Source organism: Rhincodon typus, chromosome 5, assembly GCF_021869965.1.
Source record: "Rhincodon typus isolate 14 chromosome 5, sRhiTyp1.1, whole genome shotgun sequence".
In the NCBI taxonomy this organism is placed as follows: domain Eukaryota; kingdom Metazoa; phylum Chordata; class Chondrichthyes; order Orectolobiformes; family Rhincodontidae; genus Rhincodon; species Rhincodon typus.
The window spans coordinates 110,221,433-110,242,292 of record NC_063336.1 but is presented as its reverse complement, the minus strand read 5'-3'; the positions used below and the strand labels follow the sequence as shown (position 1 = coordinate 110,242,292).

At 40.4% G+C, this 20,860-nt stretch overlaps 1 protein-coding gene across 1 annotated transcript in view; it reads left to right on the top strand.

Annotated features, from left to right (window-relative positions):
- Positions 1-129: 129 nt before the first annotated feature.
- LOC109936086 (structural maintenance of chromosomes protein 6-like) overlaps positions 130-20,860 on the top strand; it is a 105,406-nt gene continuing 84,675 nt past the window's right edge. Inside the window, exons 1-4 of the mRNA XM_048597115.1 lie at positions 130-230; positions 7,752-7,925; positions 9,112-9,226; positions 13,201-13,306. Coding sequence (XP_048453072.1) covers positions 207-230; positions 7,752-7,925; positions 9,112-9,226; positions 13,201-13,306 — 419 coding nt within the window. The 5' untranslated portion in view covers positions 130-206. The remainder of the gene's footprint in view (positions 231-7,751; positions 7,926-9,111; positions 9,227-13,200; positions 13,307-20,860) is intronic.

Below are 20,860 nucleotides of genomic sequence, written 5' to 3'. Positions count from 1 at the left end.
TTAACCTTTACCAAACTCAACAGTGAGCCACAAGACTACTACTGCAATGCTGATAAAATTGACATCCCGCCTTGACAAGGCTACACCTCAGTAACGTTTGAAACTACAAGAAAAATCTTTATTTGATCTCTCCTTAGTTGCAGGAACCGGCCGAATTCAGACCCAGGGAGAAACGAGATGGTTGACAGTTTGCACTCTATGCTTTTATGAGTGCTGCAGAAGGAAAAACGGTAAGTGCTCACCACTGAAACAAAATAAGAATGAAAATGCTGGGAGTACTCAGCAGATTAGACCACATGTTGGGAGATGAATGTTTCAGATCGATGATCCATCATTACAATGGTTCTGCTGAAAGGCCATTGTTCTAAAACCTCCTCAGTACCAGATTATTTTATAATGCTGCTTTGAAGCATCTTGAGGTGGTTCATTGTGCTAAAACTGCTATATAAACATTTTCTGTACTTGTGTTTGTTTATGGGATCGAAATAAATGATTAAATTTTCCCCTTTGTAATACATTTTCTTCAATGTTTACAGTTTGAGGGCCTTTTCTAGATTATACAATGTTTGCACTTTGCTTGTTTGCTGACTTCAGTTTCCTGTGAATTGGTAGCAGTTAATTTAACCACTATCTTTCTCCTGGCCTTGCATTCTATTAACATCTCCATTACAGCCTCTTATTTCTCAGCCTGGTTTCTTCTGCACATACCATAGGAATATAGGAACAAGCATAAGCCATTGTTCAACACAGTTGTGGAGCTGGAGGAACACAGCAGGCCAGGCAGCATCAGAGGAGCAGGAAAGTTGACATTTTGGGTTGGGACCGTTCTTCAGAAATGGGGAGGGGGAAGGGAGCTGGGAAATAAATAGAGAGAGGAGGGGTGGGACTGGGGAAGGTAGGTGGGGTGGTGATAGGTGAGTTCAGGTAGGCAGTGGTGGGGATTGGCCAGTGGGATGGGTGGGGCGGATAGGTGGGAGAGAAGATGGACATCGGGCTGTAGGCTCCCAAGGCAGAATATGAGGAGCTGCTCTTCCAGTTTGCGTGTGGTGTCATTGTGACATTGGAGGAGGTTCAGGATGGACACGTCACCCAGGGAGTGGGAGAGGGAGTTAGAACAGTTGGTGACCTGAAGGTGTTGTCATTCCCCAACACTGCACCACCTGTTTGTATCTCCTTCCCAAAACCCACAAACCTGACTGCCCCGGATGACCCATTGTCTCTGCTTGCTCCTGCCTCACTGAACTCATCTCCGCTTACCTTGACACTGTCTTTTCCTTCCGGTCCATGAACTCCCCACCTACATCTGGGACCACCTGTGCCGTCCATCTCCTCCAAGACTTCCAATTCCCTGGACCCCAACACCTCATCTTCACTATGGACATCCAATCCCTATACACTTGTATCCCCCACACAAATGGCCTAAAACCCCTCCGCTTCATCCTCTCCTGCAGGCCCAACCAGACACCCTCACTCACTTAATAGAATTTGTCCTTACCCTTAACAATTTCTCCTTTAACTCCTCCCACTTCCTACAGACTAAGAGGGTGGCCATGGGTACCCACATGGGCCCAAGCTATGCCTGCCTCTTTGTAGGATACGTGGAACAGTCCCTCTTCTGCTTTTACACTGGCACTATCCCCCACCTCTTCCTCCACTACATCGATGACTGTATCAGTGCTGCTTCATGCTCTCATGAGGAGCTTGGACAATTCATCAACTTTACTAACACCTTTCACTCCAACCTCAAATTCACCTGAACCATCTCCAATACCTCCCTCTCCTTCCTGGACCTCTCTGTCTCTATCTCTGGTAACCGCCTCGAAACTGACACCTATTTCAAGCCCACCAACTCCCACAGCTACCTAGAATACACCTCCTCTCACCCACCTTCCTGCAAGAATTAGATCCCCTACTCACAATTCCTCTGCCTCCACCGCATCTGCTCCCAAGATGGAACGTTCCACTGCCGAACATCCCAGATGTCCTCCTAATTCAAGGACTGCAACTTCCCCCGTCCGGTGATCAAAAATGCTCCCAACTGCATCTTTTGCATTTTCCGTACTTCTGCCCTCAAACCCCCTCCCCCAACAAAAATAAATACAGAATCCCCGTTGTCCTCACATATCACCCCAAAAACCTTCGCATCCAACGTATCATTCTCTGCCACTTCTGCCACCTACAATCCAACCCCTCAACCAGAGATATTTCCCTCTTCACCTCTATCCGCCTTTCATAGGGACCGCTCTCTCCGCGATTCCCTCGTCCACTCCATTCTCTCCACTATCTCCACCACCCCCAGCACCTTTCCCTGCAACCCGCAGGAAGTGCTACACCTGCCCCTACACCTCCCCCTTCACCTCCATTCAAGGCCCAAAGCAAACTTTTCATATCAGACGGAGGTTCACCTGTACATCCGTCAACTCGGTCTACTGTATCCGCTGCTCCTGATGTGGCCTCTTGTACAGCGGTGAGACCAAGCATAGACTCAGAGACCGTTTTGTAGATCATCTGTGCTCTGTATGTGACAAATGACGACACCTTCAGGTCACCAACCATTTTAACTCCCCCTCCCACTTCCTGGGTGACATGTCCATCCTGGGCCTCCTCCGCTGCCACAATGACACCACCTGCAAACTGGAGGAGCAGCACCTCATATTCCACCCCGGGACCCTACAGCCCAATGGCCTAAACATGGAAATCACCAGTTTTAAAATCTCTGAACCCCCAGCCTCATCCCATGTCCAACCATCCCTCTCATCCCCGCCTCCTTGACCCGACACAACCTCTCCCACCTATCCACCCCACCCATCGAACTGACCAATCCCTATCACTCCCTACCTGCACTCACCTATCACCATGCCCCCTACCTTCCCCAGCCCCACCCCTCCTCTCTCTATTTATTTTCCAGCTCCTTTACCCCTCCCCCATTTCTGAAGAAGGATCCCGACCCGAAACATCAACTTTCCTGCTCCTCCGATGCTGCCTGGCCTGATGTGTTCCTCCAGCTCCGTACTGTATTGTCTCTGACACCAGCATCTGCAGTCTCTAAATCATTGTTCAGTTGTTCAATGGAATCATGGTTGAACTGTATCCAATTCCATATGCCTTCCTTTGCTTCCATATCCTCCAATATGCATGGTTCAGAGAAATGAATAAAATCTCTAATTTAGAGTTTACAATTTACCTGGTTACTAGCTAATTATTTGTTCAAGAGACTTCCAAACTTTTACAATCCTGGAATGAAGACATTTTTAATCCATTTCTAGGTGTCCAGCTCAAATTATTCAGTCTACTCCTGTTTTCCAAATATTAGAAATAATTTTCCTCAAACTACATTAGATTTTCCCCATAACATTTTAACATCTTCTAAATTCCAGGAGCTCCAGCCCTCACTAGTGTAATCTATCCTTGTGATTTAACCCTCAGGAGGCTTTTCTTTTTACACAGAATTCCCTTCAAGGTCAGATGGGCAGAGCTATGTGATTCAACGATCATAGGGTTAAATCTAAACTCTGCAGTCCTGCCACATCCAGTCGCGAATGGTGGTAGATAATTATACAGTTCACTGGAGGAGGAGGCGGCTCCACAAATATCCCCATCCTCAAAGATGGGTAAGCCCTCTATCAGTGCAAAAGGTAAGGCTGAAACATTTGTAACCATCTTCAGCCAGAAGTGCCAAGTAGATCCCAGCTTCCCCAGAGACCCCTGCAATATCACAGATGCCAAACTTCAGTCAATTTTCTTCACTTCATGGAATATCAAGTAATGTCTGGAGGCACTGGACATTGCAAAGACTATAGGTTTTGACAACATCTCATGCTAATACTGAAGATCTGCAGTCCAAAATTTGCTGTTCCCCTAGCTAAGCTGTTACAGTACAGCTACAATGCTGCCATCTGCCTGACCATGCGGAAAATTACCTTGATATATCCCCTTATATAAAAAGCAGCGCATGCATGTGTTTTATAATTTTATAAAGATCAGTTTAGATAGACTAAAACTTAAATAATTTCTTTTAAAAAATGAGAAAAGTCTCTGATTTTAACATTCAGTTCAGGCTTGTAGTCGATAGATTTAAAAACCATGGTTTGACATGGGTGACATGGTGGCTCAGTGATTAGCACTGCTGCCTCACAGTGCCTGTATTTGATTCCAGCCTTGGGTGACTGTCTGTGTAGATTTTGCACATTCTCCCTGTATCTGTGTGGGTTTCCTCCCACAGTCCAAAGATGTGCAGGTAAGGTGGATTGGATTGGCCATGCTAAATTGCCCATAGTGCCCAAAGATGTGTAGGCTAAGTGGATTAATATCTGGGAAATAACCTCATTGAAAAACTAATTTTAAAAGTATTGATCAAAAGTGCATCTAATAATTCCATGATTTTAAAAATATTATAAAATTTCATTTTATATTTTAGCTGGTCCACGATATTTCAGGTTCTACTTTAGTTCCAAGTAAATAACATAATTCTGTTTCACTGTTTTTTTTGTCTGAAAATCCTTGAATCAGCTTGTCAGATGATCCTGCTGTTGGGCACCTGTGGATAGCACCAGATTCAAAGTCTCATTGAATAAAGGAAATCAGTGCTCAGGAGCTCTCTGAGGTGTTGGGCCAGCAACATGCATTACCCTTGCATTACTGATTTCAAAATTTAGGCTTTGGCTTCAATGCGTTGTTGTGTAGTATTCTCTATTCTTCATCGCAAGTTTTTTTTTTCTGTTGAGATGCTGTTCAGTAACGTAATTTTAATCTGTAATTTTTGATGTCAGTGTCACTGTGTGTTTGACTATAATTATGCTTTGACACAGGACTGTGCTTAAGACAAGCAGCATCACTTCTGGCCATTGCACTACAGCTACCTTTGATTTATACATTTCAAAATTACCTTGATCAAAGCAGATCCCACATTTTTGAAAGTTTAAAGTAATGAAAATGCAACTATTTCTTACACTGAACAATTTCTCACACAGTTAGATGCTGTAATTGAAAGGATCAGATATAATCTCTTGATAAAACTTGAGGGTGACACAAGAAATCCTATTTTAGCAAGAGACTTCCTCCTCCTGCTGACCTTTAATTCATTCTTTTTGTATGATGTAATTTAGTGATTTGCTGCCATAGATGATTAAACACATTAAGTTTAATCTGTGCAGAAACCTAGAAGTGAAACAATTTGTTAACTATTAATTTGTTATGCCACTCTTCAGTCACAGCTATAAAGCCAATTCTAATAACAAAACCAGGATACTCCAGCGTAGGTTAGCAGTGGTGAGATTTTATGGTACATGTTAATGATATTACCTGCACTTAAAGTTTCAGGACAATAATATCTGTTCAGAGCTTTGGCTGTGTGCTACCTGACAGCAGAGTTTGCAGAGTGAGCATGATCAGTATGTACAGCTTTGCCCTTGTGCATTCATCCATTAGCCCAGCCTTTTTCTTCAGCTTCCAGTAGTAGGACTTTCAACTTTATTTTGTTTTGTTTTTCTGCGTTGTTTGAAGAAAGAGTGAAGGAGACATTTCAAAATCTCTACTTAGCAAGTGATTAGACTGACTGTTAACTTTAACTTGACATATTGGGCTGAATTTCTGAGGAACTGTAGATCCAGAACTGGATGTGGCAGTAGATGGAAGAGAAATCCCAACGGTCTGACCCAAACCAAGTTTGTCCAACCTCTCCTTATAGGTAATACACTCCAATCCAGACAATATCCTGGTAAACCATTTTTATATTGTCGCTCAAGCCTCCACATCCTTCCTATAGTCTCGCAATCAGAACTGCACACAATACTCCAAACGTGGCCTCACTAAACTTTTATATAACTATAACATGATTTGTTAGTGCCCTGACCGATAAAGGCAAGCATGCAGTATGCCTTCTTCACCACTTGTGTCACCACTTTCAGGGAGCTATGGACTTGCACCCCAAGATCCCTCTGTATATTAATGCTCCTAAGGATCTTGCCATTTACTGTGTACTTTCCTTTTCCATTTGACCTCTCAGAATGTATCACCTCACTTGCCTGGATTAAACTCCATCTGCCATTTCTCTGCCAAGTTTCTAACTAATCTGTGTCCTGCTGCATCCTTTCACAACCCTCCTAACTATCCACAACTGCACCAATTTTTGTGTCGTCTGTAAACTAACTATCTGACCCTTACATTCTCAGCCAAATCATTTTTATATATATTATAAACAACAAAGGCCCCAGCACTGATCCTTGTGAAACGCCATTTGTCACTCACCCCCAGTCAGAAAAACACCCCTCCACAGCAACAGTCTAACTGCTATGACAAAGCCAATTTTGTATCCAACTTACGAACTCACTGTGTATCCCATATGACTTAATTGTTTGGACTAGCATACCATGAGGGGCCTTGTCAAATGTTTCAGGAAAATCCATGTGGACAATAACTACTGGCTTACCGTCGTCAATCATCTTCATCACTTCCTCAAAAAAATTAATCAAATTTGTAATGCAAGACCTCCTACGCAGAGCCATGCTGACTATCTCTAATAAGTCCATTCTTTTTAAATGTGAACAAATGCTGTCCCTGAGAATCTTCTGCAATAATATTCCCACAACTGATGTATGGCTCGCTGGCCTATGACTTCCTTGAATATCTCCGTTGCCTTTCTTGAACAAAGACCAACATTGGCTATTCTCCAGTCTCCTGGGACCTTGCCTATGGCTAAAGAGGATACAATGATCTCTGTCAAGGCCCCAGCAATCTCCTCCCTCATCTCCCTCAGCATCCTGGGATAGCTCCCATTAGGCCCTGGGGACTGTCCCCTTCATGAAGCTATGCTGGTTCTGCTTGATCATATGTATTTTTAAATGATAAACTTTTTAAAATTTCTTTTAGTGGAAAAATTAAATTGTGCCATTACACTTTGTTTGCTATATAATCTGCCATTTGAGTGGGGCTTTTGTTAGAATCTTACCAGCTATCACAAGCAGTAAGTTTCCTCAACATTGGAAACACTGGAGTATGCTTCAATTCCCTTTGCTAAGATAACTTCTGTAAGGTGGCCAAGCGTTGCAATTTTTGACTCCACCTTTGATATCTTGCTGGTTCTTCAGTAATGGCATGGCATGGACAGTAGCTTGCTGCGTGGCCAATAGGGATTCTTCTTTCTGACTGCTTAAGGAGATACATCATTGTTTGCTTTGTTCATACAAGTCCCAGATTCCCATCGAACAGCATTAAAATGAATTTCTAACTGTCACAACTGCCAGTGTTTTAGAAAGACTATGGGCAAGTGTAAATCAGATGAACAAAAAGTGCCTTGAATTGTTGTCTGTCACATTATCTTTACCATTTTAAATTGACATAAATCTTGATAGACTACAATAATTACATTCAGTACAAATTATTACAGTAGAAGTATCAACACTTGATATCATCAACAAATTCCCAAGGTTTGTCGTAAGTATTCACTAAGTAGTACAGTGCCCTTTCATGTTATGTTCATTATGAAAGATAAGACTTTTTATATATTGTCGGATGAGGTAGAATGTTAAATGGTACTTGACTTTTCATTAATTATATTATTGTCTTGTAGAGCTCAAAAATGATCTGATTGCTCTAAAAGTCCGGATCTATAAAACATTTTACAGATTTCTAAGAAATGACAAAATCCCTAAAGTAGACCCTGAGCTTAAATTCTATCCAAATTGATGCAGTTCAAATTTCTAATGTAAACCTATCCACAATCCAATAACTTGGCAACTTTTCTACATTTTCAGGACCTGCCCTTCACAATGTCGAAACGAATGAAAAATTTTTGTGAAGGAACTATACCTACAAAGAAATTGAATACTGGAAGCACAGAGGAATCTGATATGAGAGAAACCAGCAAGAGAAATGAGAAAACTGCAATGTGTGGTGAACACAGCATGAGTTATCCACGTTCACCCTGGGTGAATATTTATCACTGATTTAGGCCTGACTGTCTAGGTGGGACATTTTCTAGCAGGAAATAGGTGGTATGACATTTCTTTTGCAATCATAGGAGTCTTTGAAGTCAGAACCGCCATTCAGAAAGTTTGTGTTGGGAAGTAGAGGAAATCCAAAAGGGAAGTAAGCTTTCCAAACAAAACATAAAAGTAAGAAAATCAGATGCATTTAGTGGATGGCCATATCTGAATCTGATCCCTGAGTAGGAGCTGAAATACGTGAAAGTTAAATGTGCAGAGTACACAATTTGTCAACTTGATGGATTTCATAAAATTCTGATTATTTGTATAGTATGATGTTAAACATTGTAGGTAAAACACACCTGATTACTGTGTTTTGAGCCTTGAATATCTAAGGGTGAAGGGCCATTAACACCATCATATGCATTAGATACTGATACTGTGAGACTGATCGTTATTTCTCCCTGATATAACAAGGTGTAGAGCTGGATGAACACAGCAGGCCAAGCAGCATCAGTGGAGCAGGAAAGCTGACGTTTCGGGCCTAGACCCTTCTTCAGAAATGGAGAAAAGTGGAGAAATGGCATTTCTCCATTCTTCTCCATTTCTGAAGAAGGGTCTAGGCCCGAAACGTCAGCTTTCCTGCTCCACTGATGCTGCTTGGCCTGCTGTGTTCATCCAGCTCTACACATTGTTATCTCAGAAATCTCCAGCATCTGCAGTTCCTACTATCTCTGAAGTTATTTCTCCCTGTTCCTTTTACTGTATCACCCACACATTTATTTCTTGATCTTACCATTGTTTTTGTATATATCAGAAGCACAATGGATGCTTTTTAAAAAGTATGCACCTTGCCACAAAGGGCAAGCAAGTGTTCCAGTAGGCCCCTGTAGTTGAAATTACAGCAATACTTAAAAACGTTTGGAATTGTTTCAATCTAGCTAGGTGCTTAATCACAATGATTCGCAAAAAGTTATTCTGAATATTTGGTGTTTAGAATTTATACTTCTATGAAGAAAACAAAGAAACATGTCAATACAAAAATATTTGCGAGGGCAGAAGGATATTATGGAAATGTGACAGAGCGCTGTGATTATTTAAATCAAATAAACCATTGTTATGTTCTCCTATTTACAGATATATATGGTTGTACTTGTGGTTGCATCTAACACATGTTTACCTGTTCCAGAATGCATGTCAAGTCGGAATCATTGAAAGTATTTTGTTGAAAAATTTCATGTGCCATAGTTCCCTTAAACTTTCATTTGGGCCCCATTTCAACTTTGTGAGTGGGAACAATGGAAGTAAGTGTAAAAGTCTTTTAAAACTATCAGCATCTCTCATAATTTCAATCCTGCAATATCTTTCTTTCCAGCTTTTGATGCAATAATTTGCATCTTCATACAGGCATTTTGATCTATAAAGCTAGCAGTGTGAATTAATAGGAATGGTGAACTGAAGTTTATCATATGGAGTTTTCTAATGTTGCACCCCTCAAGTGACATAGCCTCTAGTGACACAGTAGTAACTTGGTCCAGGATAAAGAAAAAGCTATGGAAACAGACATAAGCATATTTTTTGACTGCATCCTGCACCATTAGGCATGGGAAGAGAAAAGAATCAGCTTCCTAATTTTATGTTAAAACACTCCCTGCATAAGGTTCATTTGCTATTCATAATATTTTACAGTTATGTTGTTCTATCATTTTTGCTACATAAAGGCACTTTATTTCAAAATGTTGAGTAATTCGTATTTTTCATTGCACATTTTGAGTTTGTGTCATTGACAATGCAGCATTATTGCCCATCCCACATAACCTTGTGAAGCTGATGGTGAGCCAACTTTGAACAAGATTTGCATTTATATAGTGCTTTTCATCATCACCAAGCATCTCAAAGTGCTTAAAAATCGATTAAGTATTTTGAAGTGTTGTCCTATTGTAAATGTTGAAATATAGCAGGCAGTGTGCACTTGGCAAATTCCCACAATGTGTTAATGACCAGATAGTCTGATTTTTCTCTGATGTTGATTGAGGGATAAAAATTGGTTAAGACACTCAGGATGGCTCACCAACTCTTCTTTACAAAGGCTGCCTGTGATTTTTTTGCATTCACCAGAGAAGGCAAATAGGGCCTCATTTTAACATTTCATCTGAAAGGCAGCATCCCTGACAATGCAGTACGTCTTCAGTACTGCTCTAGAGTGTCAGCCTTAAAGTGGAATTTGAAGACAGAAGGTAAACATGCTACCAACTAAGCTGGGACTGACATAGTTAAATGCCTTCATGATCTGCTGCAGGCGATGCATTGACAAACTCACATAGGGAAGCAGTCACAGGATGTTGACCCAGTGACATCAAAGGAATAATCATGATGGTGTAGTGTGTTACTTGGAGGGAAATTTGAAGGTGGTTGTGCTCCAATGAATTTGCTTACCTTCATTTAACCCATAATTGAGAAATTTGATGTATCAGATGATTCTTTCTATGAATCAGAAAATTAATTTCTTTCAGGTTTTTGTTATACAGTGCCTCTGGAAGAATATACTAATAGCTCTGCTGGCCCTTCCTTCCCACATCAGTTTGACTGTAACTCTTCCAAAGCACTCCAAGGAAACTAGGCTGGTTATGAGCTGGAATAAATCGAAAGTCAAATGCAATTACATTATAACTATTGTTATGATGAATGTAGCTACATTTCTGTGCATTATTTTTGGATTCTCCATAATTTCTCCCTTTCCCCTTGTATTATTTGTGCTTCACATGTACATTAAAGGTTATGCAGCCTCATTCAAAGAGCAGGAGGGTTGCTATTTGTCCAATATTCTACCCTCAAGTAACAGGTTAAAAGTGATGAGCTGACCATTTATATAATTTTTAATTGTGGAAAGTGCATGCTAAATAACTGCTGTATTTATGTGTAAAGTAGCAGTGACTGTATTTCAGAGTAATTAACTATATGGGATGCTTTTGATTGTTTCTGAGATATGATGATTTCAAAATGAAAATTTCTCTTGACCCATCCTCACATTCCACTATCCAGCTCTCGCTAGTTGATTTCCACAGATGATACTTCTTTTTCGAGCCCATCACAAAGAGAAGTCACTGGAAATATGCAACAGTTCACCTTCTGATCCTGTTGGTCCTGCTGTGTATTTCCAGCATTATTTTACTTCAGACGTTAGAGGAAGTTTGCGGGGCAATATGGAAAAAGCGAGGCAGTGAAACTACTTACATAACTCCTTTGAAAAGAACTGCAATAGACACAATAACCTGCATGGCCTTCTTTTGCACTGAATCATTCTACAATTCTATTGTTGTGGTATGCTTCAAGTATCTACTAACATTGATTTGCATAATAGAACATATATCTTTTCCTTTCTATTGAAAAACATTCCTTGATTTCTTTGAGTGGTAACTGCACCTGAGTGCAGTTTTATTTATGAAGCTAAAAATTGATTGACAACCAAGAAGAAGAAGTATTTTTAATAAGGGAGTCTGGTCTTCAACATATGAGTAACCTGATTTAAAATCACTGAAAATGACTGCTAAAGAATCAGAATTAAATTATTTACAATCTAAAGAGAGTATATGCAATGCAGAGATATTTGGGAAACAATATAGCTCATTAAATACATATGCTTAAACCTTTACACTTAGAAGATAAATATTCAGTTTGGACAGGTAAGGGTTAACAGAACAGATCCCTCAACCCATGGCTCTACTGCATGAAAATCATTTACAAAAAAGGCAGGCAATTCACTTTTAGGCAAAACAGGTCTAGCAAATTATGTGGACATACACACACGCTATTAATTAAAGAATGCATGGAACAGGATAAGACCTAAAATCTGATGAATAGATCGTTCATATAAAATATATAATACACATTGCATTTTTAAGATGTAAACATTACAGTCTAAGTTTAAGTGAGTGCTCTGAAATGGTACCAAGGAATGAAATTGGGATGAATGAACAATCACAAAGTGAAACATCACTGATACGAAACAAATGCTATGTGACTGATGCTAAAGAAATTACTGAATGTTCCTTGCTTTAAAAGAAAAGTGTTTTTTTAAGAATAAAACATAATAAAGAATAAAAAAAAATCATAGTATGGTTATTATAAGATATTATAAACAATTTGACCAAGTAAAATCTCACAACTTCCTAAGGGATTTTTCCAATAATTAAATAATATTAAACAGTAGAATCTTATATGGAAGGGGGATGAATCTTGTATCAGCCTCATTTTGAGGTAACTGATTAATAACAGTATTATCTTGAGAATGCTGGAAACTTAGGTGTTGCCTCAAACAACAATTGTTATAGGTGTCTTCTTTCATAATGGAGAGCAGATATCTTACAATCACTTAGCAAATTTCAGATAATAGTTAACCTTGAATTTTAGTGGATATTCTAAGGTAACTGCCATAACATTACACTTTTGGATCTGTATTCGAAGTAAGATTTAGCTTTCCATCTTTTATAGTGCAGTGGTATACTTGACCATTTGAAGTGTATATTGCATATTAATTTCTTTTAGTGTATTTGTAAAACTCAGTAAATCATCTCATGTAGTTTACTGTATGTAACTAAATGAACTCCCTCTCTATATGCGCTTTAACCTGAAGAGTGCTTCCAATCCTGATAAATCTGAATTATTGATGGCGTAAATAATGTTTATTGAAAAACAAAGTAAGCCATTTGGAAGTAGGCAAGATTCTCTGTTAATCTTTTCTGAGTGATGGTTACATAATTCTTTGGACCCAGAAGAGGCATCTGTAAAGGCTGAATGGCTTGGACTTAACTAAGAAGGTTATGAGGAAGAATTCCCAATCTGGTTTAGCTCAGACACCAAGCTAAGACTATAAATCACTTCAAGTAGTTACACAGGTGAATATTTGTCCGTTCCATAGTAAAAAAAAAGACTTTTTCTTGATCTTTAAATACTTCCAAAAAGTGTCTTTGAAAGGTCAGTATGGTTAAGAAAGTGAATACAATTTGAAAGTGCTTCATGAATCAGCATCATCAGTGGAATCTCCCTATTTTGATTGAAGGGGCATGACCAGTTTTGAGAGCCTGTGGCTTTATTCAGGCACTCTCTGAATTGAGCCAGTGTTAAAATAAATCACTGCAAACATGAAAGGACATCAGCTTGTCTGCTGTCTATATTTTTAAAGTCTGCAATCTTCTGTGTTGGTTTAACTGGTTACACCTGAATTGTGCTGATGTGAAAACTTGAACTCCAGTGACCTCTTGCTTTTATTTGACTCCAGGTGGAAAGAGTGCTTTACTGACAGCTCTTATAATTGGACTTGGAGGGAGAGCTGCGGCCACAAACAGAGGACCTTCCACAAAAGAATTTGTGAAAACTGGTCAAAAGTAAGATGTTTTGCAACATTTTATACTTGTTCTGTTTAACATATTTCACGTAATTGGAAACTAGATTTCTGAAACATGTTTTTTAACCTTCAATATCTATTTCTTTTAGTGAAATGAATTTGAGGAAATGTATTCCTAATCACTACTTGTCTACATCATGGTTAAATAGGAGTTCTTGATTTGTACATTTTCCCAAACTAATTCTGCAATAGGGTGCTGGCCTTAGCAACAGTCTGCACCTAAGGTACAGATAAGACCAAGGAATCATTGGGATTGAGCTAAGTAGTGACTTTCATCGCTCAAAAGATCGAGATGTTGAGATGATGAATTAGTCAGAGCTTAGAAACTGTCAGAGTCTGGGTGATAAAAGATTAATTATACAGCGAAGTAGAGAGTCCTGCTTGAGGATGGGCTGGATCACTGGCATGATCAAAGAGCACTTTCTTCTCTTTTCTCTACTTATCAGTTCTCATGCCTTCAAACTTCTCAAACTACCCACGAGTATTAGTATGGATTCCCTCTTTACTGACCTAATGCCCTGAGACTACCTAAAACCTCTTATTGTATACCCTTTCTCATAGCTGGACCTGTATGGACTGCTGATAGGCTTCCCCCAATAAACCCAATAAGATTAACTTCATAAAATATAGGTTTCTGACCTAGGTTTCTTGAGTGCTTGCACAAACCTTCCGTCCTTGATAAATCTAGACTTTACATCATCATTTTATTATCTAACTTTGAGTTGACGTTGCTCATCAGTTTAGCCCTGCAAAGAAACATTCCACCTATGAGCTTCTTTTCTAACTTACAGAAGCTTCATCGCTCTGTGTCTATCCTATCACTGTTTATTTATGATCAAAGCTGTTTGTGAGGTTTATTAATGAATTGTCCATAATTGGTCATTCAGCCCAGTGGTTCTAAACTCTTATCAGACTGAAATATGTCATTGTTCAATTATGTAACTTCTACTTCTATACTAATGAATATACTTTCCAGTACATTCCCAATTAAGTAAGATGAAGGAAAAGCCCAATACACTTCTGTAATACCCTGATTGCCACTACTGGCACATTATGGTAACTGCTACCACTTCTAGTAGGATTTTGGAGTAAAGGTTGTTTGAGACAGTGTGTTGCCACCAATCCTCTATTGACTGTACTTTGTCTAGGGCCTAAATAATGATCTGAAGTTGAGGATTTACGACTGTATAGCCTTTACAGATGTGGCATTAACAAAATTGGACTGGATATTCTGAGGAGGGACAGTCACATGCAGATGCTGGAGTGTCCAGTGGAGGGGGAAGGAGGATTGGCTGTACCATGGGGAATGGTGGGGAGAGTGCACCCAATGGCAGGGAATGGGTGGGGGAAGGGGTGGGCTGGGGTTAAGTCCAGCCTGGTTTGGGTAAGCTCCAGTGGCAGCAAAGAACAAAGAAAATTACAGTAAAGGAACAGGCCCTTCGGCCCTCCAACCCCGCACCGACATGCTGCCCGTCACAATTAAAACTACCTACCCTTCCGGGGACCGTATCCCTCTATACCCATCCTATTCATGTATTTGTCAAGATGCCCTTTAAAAGTCACTATCATATCTGCTTCCACTACCTCCCCCCAGCAGCGGGTTCCAGGCATCCACCACCCTCTGTGTAAAAATCTTGCCTTGTACATCACCTTTAAACCTTGCCCCTTGTGCCTTAAACCTACGCCCCCTGGTAACTGACTCTTCCACCCTGGGAAAAAGCTTCTGACTGTCCACTCTGTCCGTGCCCTTCATAATCTTGTAGACTTCTATCAGGTTACCCCTCAACCTCCGTCGTTCCAGTGAGAATAACCCAAGTTTCTCCAACCTCTCCTCAAAGCTAATGCCTTCCATACCAGGCAACATCCTGGTAAATCTTTTCTGTACCCTCTCCAAAGCCACCACATCCTTCTGGTAGTGTGGTGATCAGAATTGAACACAATATTCCAAATGCGGCCTAACTAAGGTTCTATAAAGCTGCAACATTACCTGCCAAGTTTTAAACTCAATGCCCCGGCTGATGAAGGCAAACATGTTGACTACCTTCTCCACCTGCGTTGCCACTTTCAGTGACCTGTGTACCTGCACACCCAGATAGCTCTGCCTATCAGTACTCTTAAGGGTTCTGCCATTTACTGTATATTTTCCATCTGGATTAGATCTTCCGAAATGTATTACCTCACATTTTTCCAGATTAAACTCCAATGTGGCAGGTTCCAGTGGCAGTGGTGGAGAGGTGGGGATGATAGGATAGGATCATGTCTGGCAAGGAGTGACGGTTGGGTTACGACAATTGGGGTACGGGGCAGGGGGACTGAAGGAGTTTGACATGTAGCAGGAGATAGAATGAAAGGTCAAGTCTTGCGTGAGATATAGGGAGCATTTGTGTCTCAGGGGATGGGTTAAGTTGGGACCTAGAGAGTGGAAGCAGTCTGGGGGAGGTGTAGTTAGGGAATGCGTGAAGTAACATGGGGTTTGTTGAATAGTTATACAGGAGTTAGACAATGTATTTAATAGTCTAAATTTTCCTGAGTAACTATTTATTTAATTGCAATGTACGCCTCCGAATTGTCTGATTGTAAATGAAGACTTTCAGAGGATTCCAAGTGTAGATTTCACCCAGTGAAATCCTCAATTTTCCAGGCAATTCCTTCAGAATATTATACAATGGAGACTCCACAAAGAAATGCACAGCTCCTACCTACAGTGGAATAATGACTGTCTGGACATTGGAAAATCCAGGCCATTGTTTACATACTAATCATAGATAAATACTAGAGCTCCCAGAGCTGTGCAGAACATGTTTGCTTCTGAGAAGACTAGTGTAAAACTCATTGTCTCCACCCACAGACTGTGTGGCATAAACAGAAAGAGTGGGTTCAATGTAACACGAGCATGAACTCCTTCAGAACCTCGCCTATTAGCCCTTTCTTGGGCTTCGTTCAGCTGTTGTCATCAAAAAGTAATCATTTCACTTTTTTGTTTCTGAACAAATGTTGCCTTGAGCAGCTTGCACACATATAACACATGTTATTAATTTCAAGCAGTTTAGACATCCTGAGAAAAGTAACTGGACTCAAAATGTTAACTCTGTTTTCTCTCCATAGATCCTGCCAGATCTGCTGAGTTTCTCCAGCAATTTCTGTTTTTGTTTGTTTTAAAAAGAATTCAGACAGAATGAGCTAAGCTGGCACAGAAGTTTGCAGAACCTCAAACCTAAGTGAGTTGCACCTAAACCACCATGGTCTCTGCAATCTTTGCATCTGTTGCAATAACTGCTGTGTAGCTAGAAATCATTATTAACCCAAACCCCATTTAAATTGAAGCCACGTACAAGTCACCAAAGTTGACACACTGTTAAAATATTGAAGTACAAAGGAATTTTCTCATTATACATCACGGAGACTGGAGTTCTTATTTTTGTACTGTAGTACTTGAGTGCATATTTTGTTATCTTTATTATTTGTGTTCATATTTTGATTGACTTGAACTCTACATCTGGATGTTTTTCTTCTCATTTTGGTAGAACACTGTTTAAAATTACAGCAGCAGATGGGAATTAGTTGAAAATCACATATACATACTGCGCGAAACCTGTTTTTAATCCTGATCTGCTGCAGAAATGCTTTTATAATTTTAAATGGTAAACAATTTGCTGTTTACTTTTTGATCCTTTAAGTGTGGCCAGGTTTGTTATATACCAACTGTATGCTAAAGTTAAAACTAAAAGTAAATGTTGTAAAAACTAGAACTATATTGAAAGAATGTCAGATCCCTGACTCAAATTCAAAATTAGAGAGCAAGAAGTCAAACTGGCATGCAAGTAAAATTGAAAGTGTAGGTAAGATTGCTAAGGTGCTGCTTCTAAAGAGAGAGGAAACAAGGACATTGCTGAGAGAAAGATCAAATATGCAACCCTTTTGATACAGTGAGAAATAAGTTTCCATTTGCATGAAGTTGTTTACTTGAAGTGTGTGATTAAAACGAATAGGCTGTAAAGTGGTGAAGAGTCCTTAAGGTTGGTTAAAAATAAAATAAATAAGAATAGCAGTCATAGATGTTTGAATTTATTATCCAACATTGATAAGTAAGACATGGAAACTGGTCTAAAATCGTGGGCTATAAAAAAATTCAATGGGAGTAGGAGAAACTGGATTCTGGTAACTGAGAGTTCCCAGTGAACCTACAGATCTGTTGAAATATGGGGAACTAAAGGTAGATTGAACAAAAAACAAAGAACAAAATAACAGTACAGCACAGGAACAGGCCCTTTGGCCCACCGAGCCTGTGCTAACGCATGATGCCTTTCTAAACTAAATACCTTCTGCCTCTACACAGCCCACTATTCCCTGCCTATTCATGGATCTGTCAAGGTGCCTATTAAATGTTGCTATTGTATCCGCCTCCACCACCTCCTCTCGCAAAGCATTTCAAGCACTTACCACCCTGTGTGTAAAGAAAAAACCTGCCTCTCACATCTCCTTTACACTTTTCCCTTTTTACCTTAAACCATTGTCCCCAAATAATTGACATTTCTATCCTGGGAAAAAGATTCCAAACTATCTATTCTATCCTTTCCTGTCATAATTTTGTAAACTTCTATCAGGTCGCCCCTCAGTCTCTGATGTTCCGGTAAAAATATACTAAGTTTGTCCAACCTCTCCTCATAGAGGAATTCCCTGTGGATTTCCTTGCCCAATGAAGCAGTCAAGGCCACCTCATTGAATGTTTTTAAGGCAAAGATAGATAGATATTTGAACAGTAAAGGAATTAAGGGTTGTGGTGAGTAGGCGGGTAAGTGGAGCTGAGTCTATGGAAAGATCAGCCATGATCTTATTGAATGGCAGAGCAGGCTCAAGGGGCCAGATGGCCTACTCCTGCTCCTATTTCTTATGTTCTTATAGATAATACCCTGCAAACTGGCCAACATCCTGGTAAACCATTTCTGTATCCTGTTCAAAACTTGCACATCTCTCTGGTAGTGTGGCAACCAGAACTGTACGCAATATTCCAAATGTAGCTGAACTAAATTTCTATACAGTTGCAACATGGATTGCCAATTTTTATACCCTGTGCCCCGACCGATGAAGGCAAGCATGCCATATGCCTACTTGACCACCTTATCCACTTGAAGAGGTGAAATGGTGTGTGTTGGGCAGAGGAAGCTTCTTGTACTGAATGTTGTCATCGAATTATCTTCAGAGATTTAAAAGATTGCAGCTGCAATGTGATGGTTAGGTTATCATCAACTTGAAAGCAACCTGAGAATGGCTAACACAACGTGGAGCTGGAGGAACATAGTAGGCCAGGCAGCATCAGAGGAACAGGAAAGTTGACATTTCGGGTCGGGACCCTTCTTCAGAAATGGCTTCGTAGTGGCGTTATAACTCACTCAGAGATAGTAAGAACTGCAGATGCTGGAGTCAGAGATAATACAGTGTGGAGCTGGAGGAACACAGCAGGCCAGGCAGCATCAGAGGAGCAGGAAAGTTGACATTTCAGGTCGGATTTAATATAGCACTAGTTGATATTATCTAAGTTAACGGCTGAACTGGTATAAAATATTAGCCCATTGCTGCTAGACATTGATCAAACACATTGGCCCAGATTTTCCAGACTCCAGATTATTAGAATTTGGATGTACGACTGAGGATGCACATTGGAACCCTGCAGATGTTCCAATGTGATGACCTTTGAAGGAATTATCTCAAAATATTGAACTTCAAAGGTCAATTCCTGTGGTCCCTTGACCCTCTGTTAAAGTCTGTTACTCTCAAGGTAATAGCACTTAGCAGAATGTTTACCCCAAAAATGTCTTATTCGTTGGTATATACAGGACTGACCCACTTACCCTCAACAAATCACTAACTCTGAACCTTGTCAGTCACCACCCAACCTCATAATGAGGTTATCTCCCCCTCCCCTGACAAAAATTCATGACAATCCCAACTATGCCTCCTGATCCTTGACCATTCAGCCAATCCCAGAAAACCCTTTGACCCTTGACCCACCCCACCAAATTACTCTCGGAAACAAACCAACTGCTCTTTGACTCATTTACAGCCTCACGGCCACATCTGATAACACTAACTCAGCCAACTACCACCTCAAATTGATTGCGATCCCAATCAAGTTTACTCCCCACCTGAGTATTCCTCCTGACTTGACCCAACTGCACCCCCAACCAGACTTGACCACACTCCCACAATCTGACTACCCACTGTACCCATTGTACTCATATGCCATCCTAATCACCTCTCGCTTGTTCATGAATTTCTATCCATTCACAAATGTTCACACTGAATATTGAAATTTACCTAAAGGTAGTTAGTGCCAGAAAAGAAGGCAGAGCTTAACTTCCTCTAATACTCCAGTGCTGTGATGAAACTCCCCAAAAGGAAACTGCGCTATACATTTCAGAAGAAGCCAGTCTTGGGAAACCCAGCAAGAACCAACATTTGCACATGCGCTTACTTGGGGCAGGGCAGCAAGCCTATAATGACTGGTGCTGCTCAGAGGCCATAAACCATTGTCGTTGCAGCTCTTGTTTACACAGTAATTTGTTGTGATATCGAATGCACTATCATGAAGAGTAAAAGAAGCAGATTCAACAGTAACTTGCAAAAGCAAATGGGATATAAACTGAGAAAGGAACAGGGGTGGGTTGATAGTTCTTTCACAGAACCAACACAGATGGGATAATTCTGAGATCCTTATTTGAGATAATCAAAATGTCCAGACACGTTAGGACACACCTCTGAAGCAGGTGGGGCTTGAATCCAGGCCTTCTGGTTCAAACATTACCATCATGTTACAAAAGGATCAGGTTGCTGCTTTACAACTGAATAAAATAACACTTGACCATAACTCAGCAACTTGACAGGTCAAAGTAAAACTCAGTAGGAGTAGGAGTAGGATGAGGGTAAAGCGGTTGATGTGGTGTATTTGGATTTCAGTAAAGCGTTTGATAAGGTTCCCCCATTGTAGGCTATTGCAGAAAATACGGAGGCATGGGATTGAGGGTGATTTAGCGGTTTGGATCAGAAATTGGCTAGCTGTAAGAAGACAGAGGGTGGTGGTTGATGGGAAATGTTCATCCTGGAGTTCAGTTACTAGTGGTGTACCTCAAGGATCTGTTTTGGGGCCACTGCTGTTTGTCATTTTTATAAATGACCTGGATGAGGGCGTAGAAGGATGGGTTAGTAAATTTGCAGATGACACCAAAGTCGGTGGAGTTGTGGATAGTGCGGAAGGATGTTGCAGGTTACAGAGGGACATAGATAAGCTGCAGAGCTGGGCTGAGAGGCGGCAAATGGAGTTTAATGCGGAAAAGTGTGAGGTGATTCACTTTGGAAGGAGTAACAGGAATACAGAGTACTGGGCTAATGGTAAGATTCTTGGTAGTGTGGATGAGCAGAAAGATCTCGGTGTCCATGTGCATAGATCACTGAAAGTTGCCACCCAGGTTGATAGCGTTGTTAAGAAGGCGTACAGTATGTTAGGTTTTATTGGTAGAGGGATTGAGTTTCGGAGCCA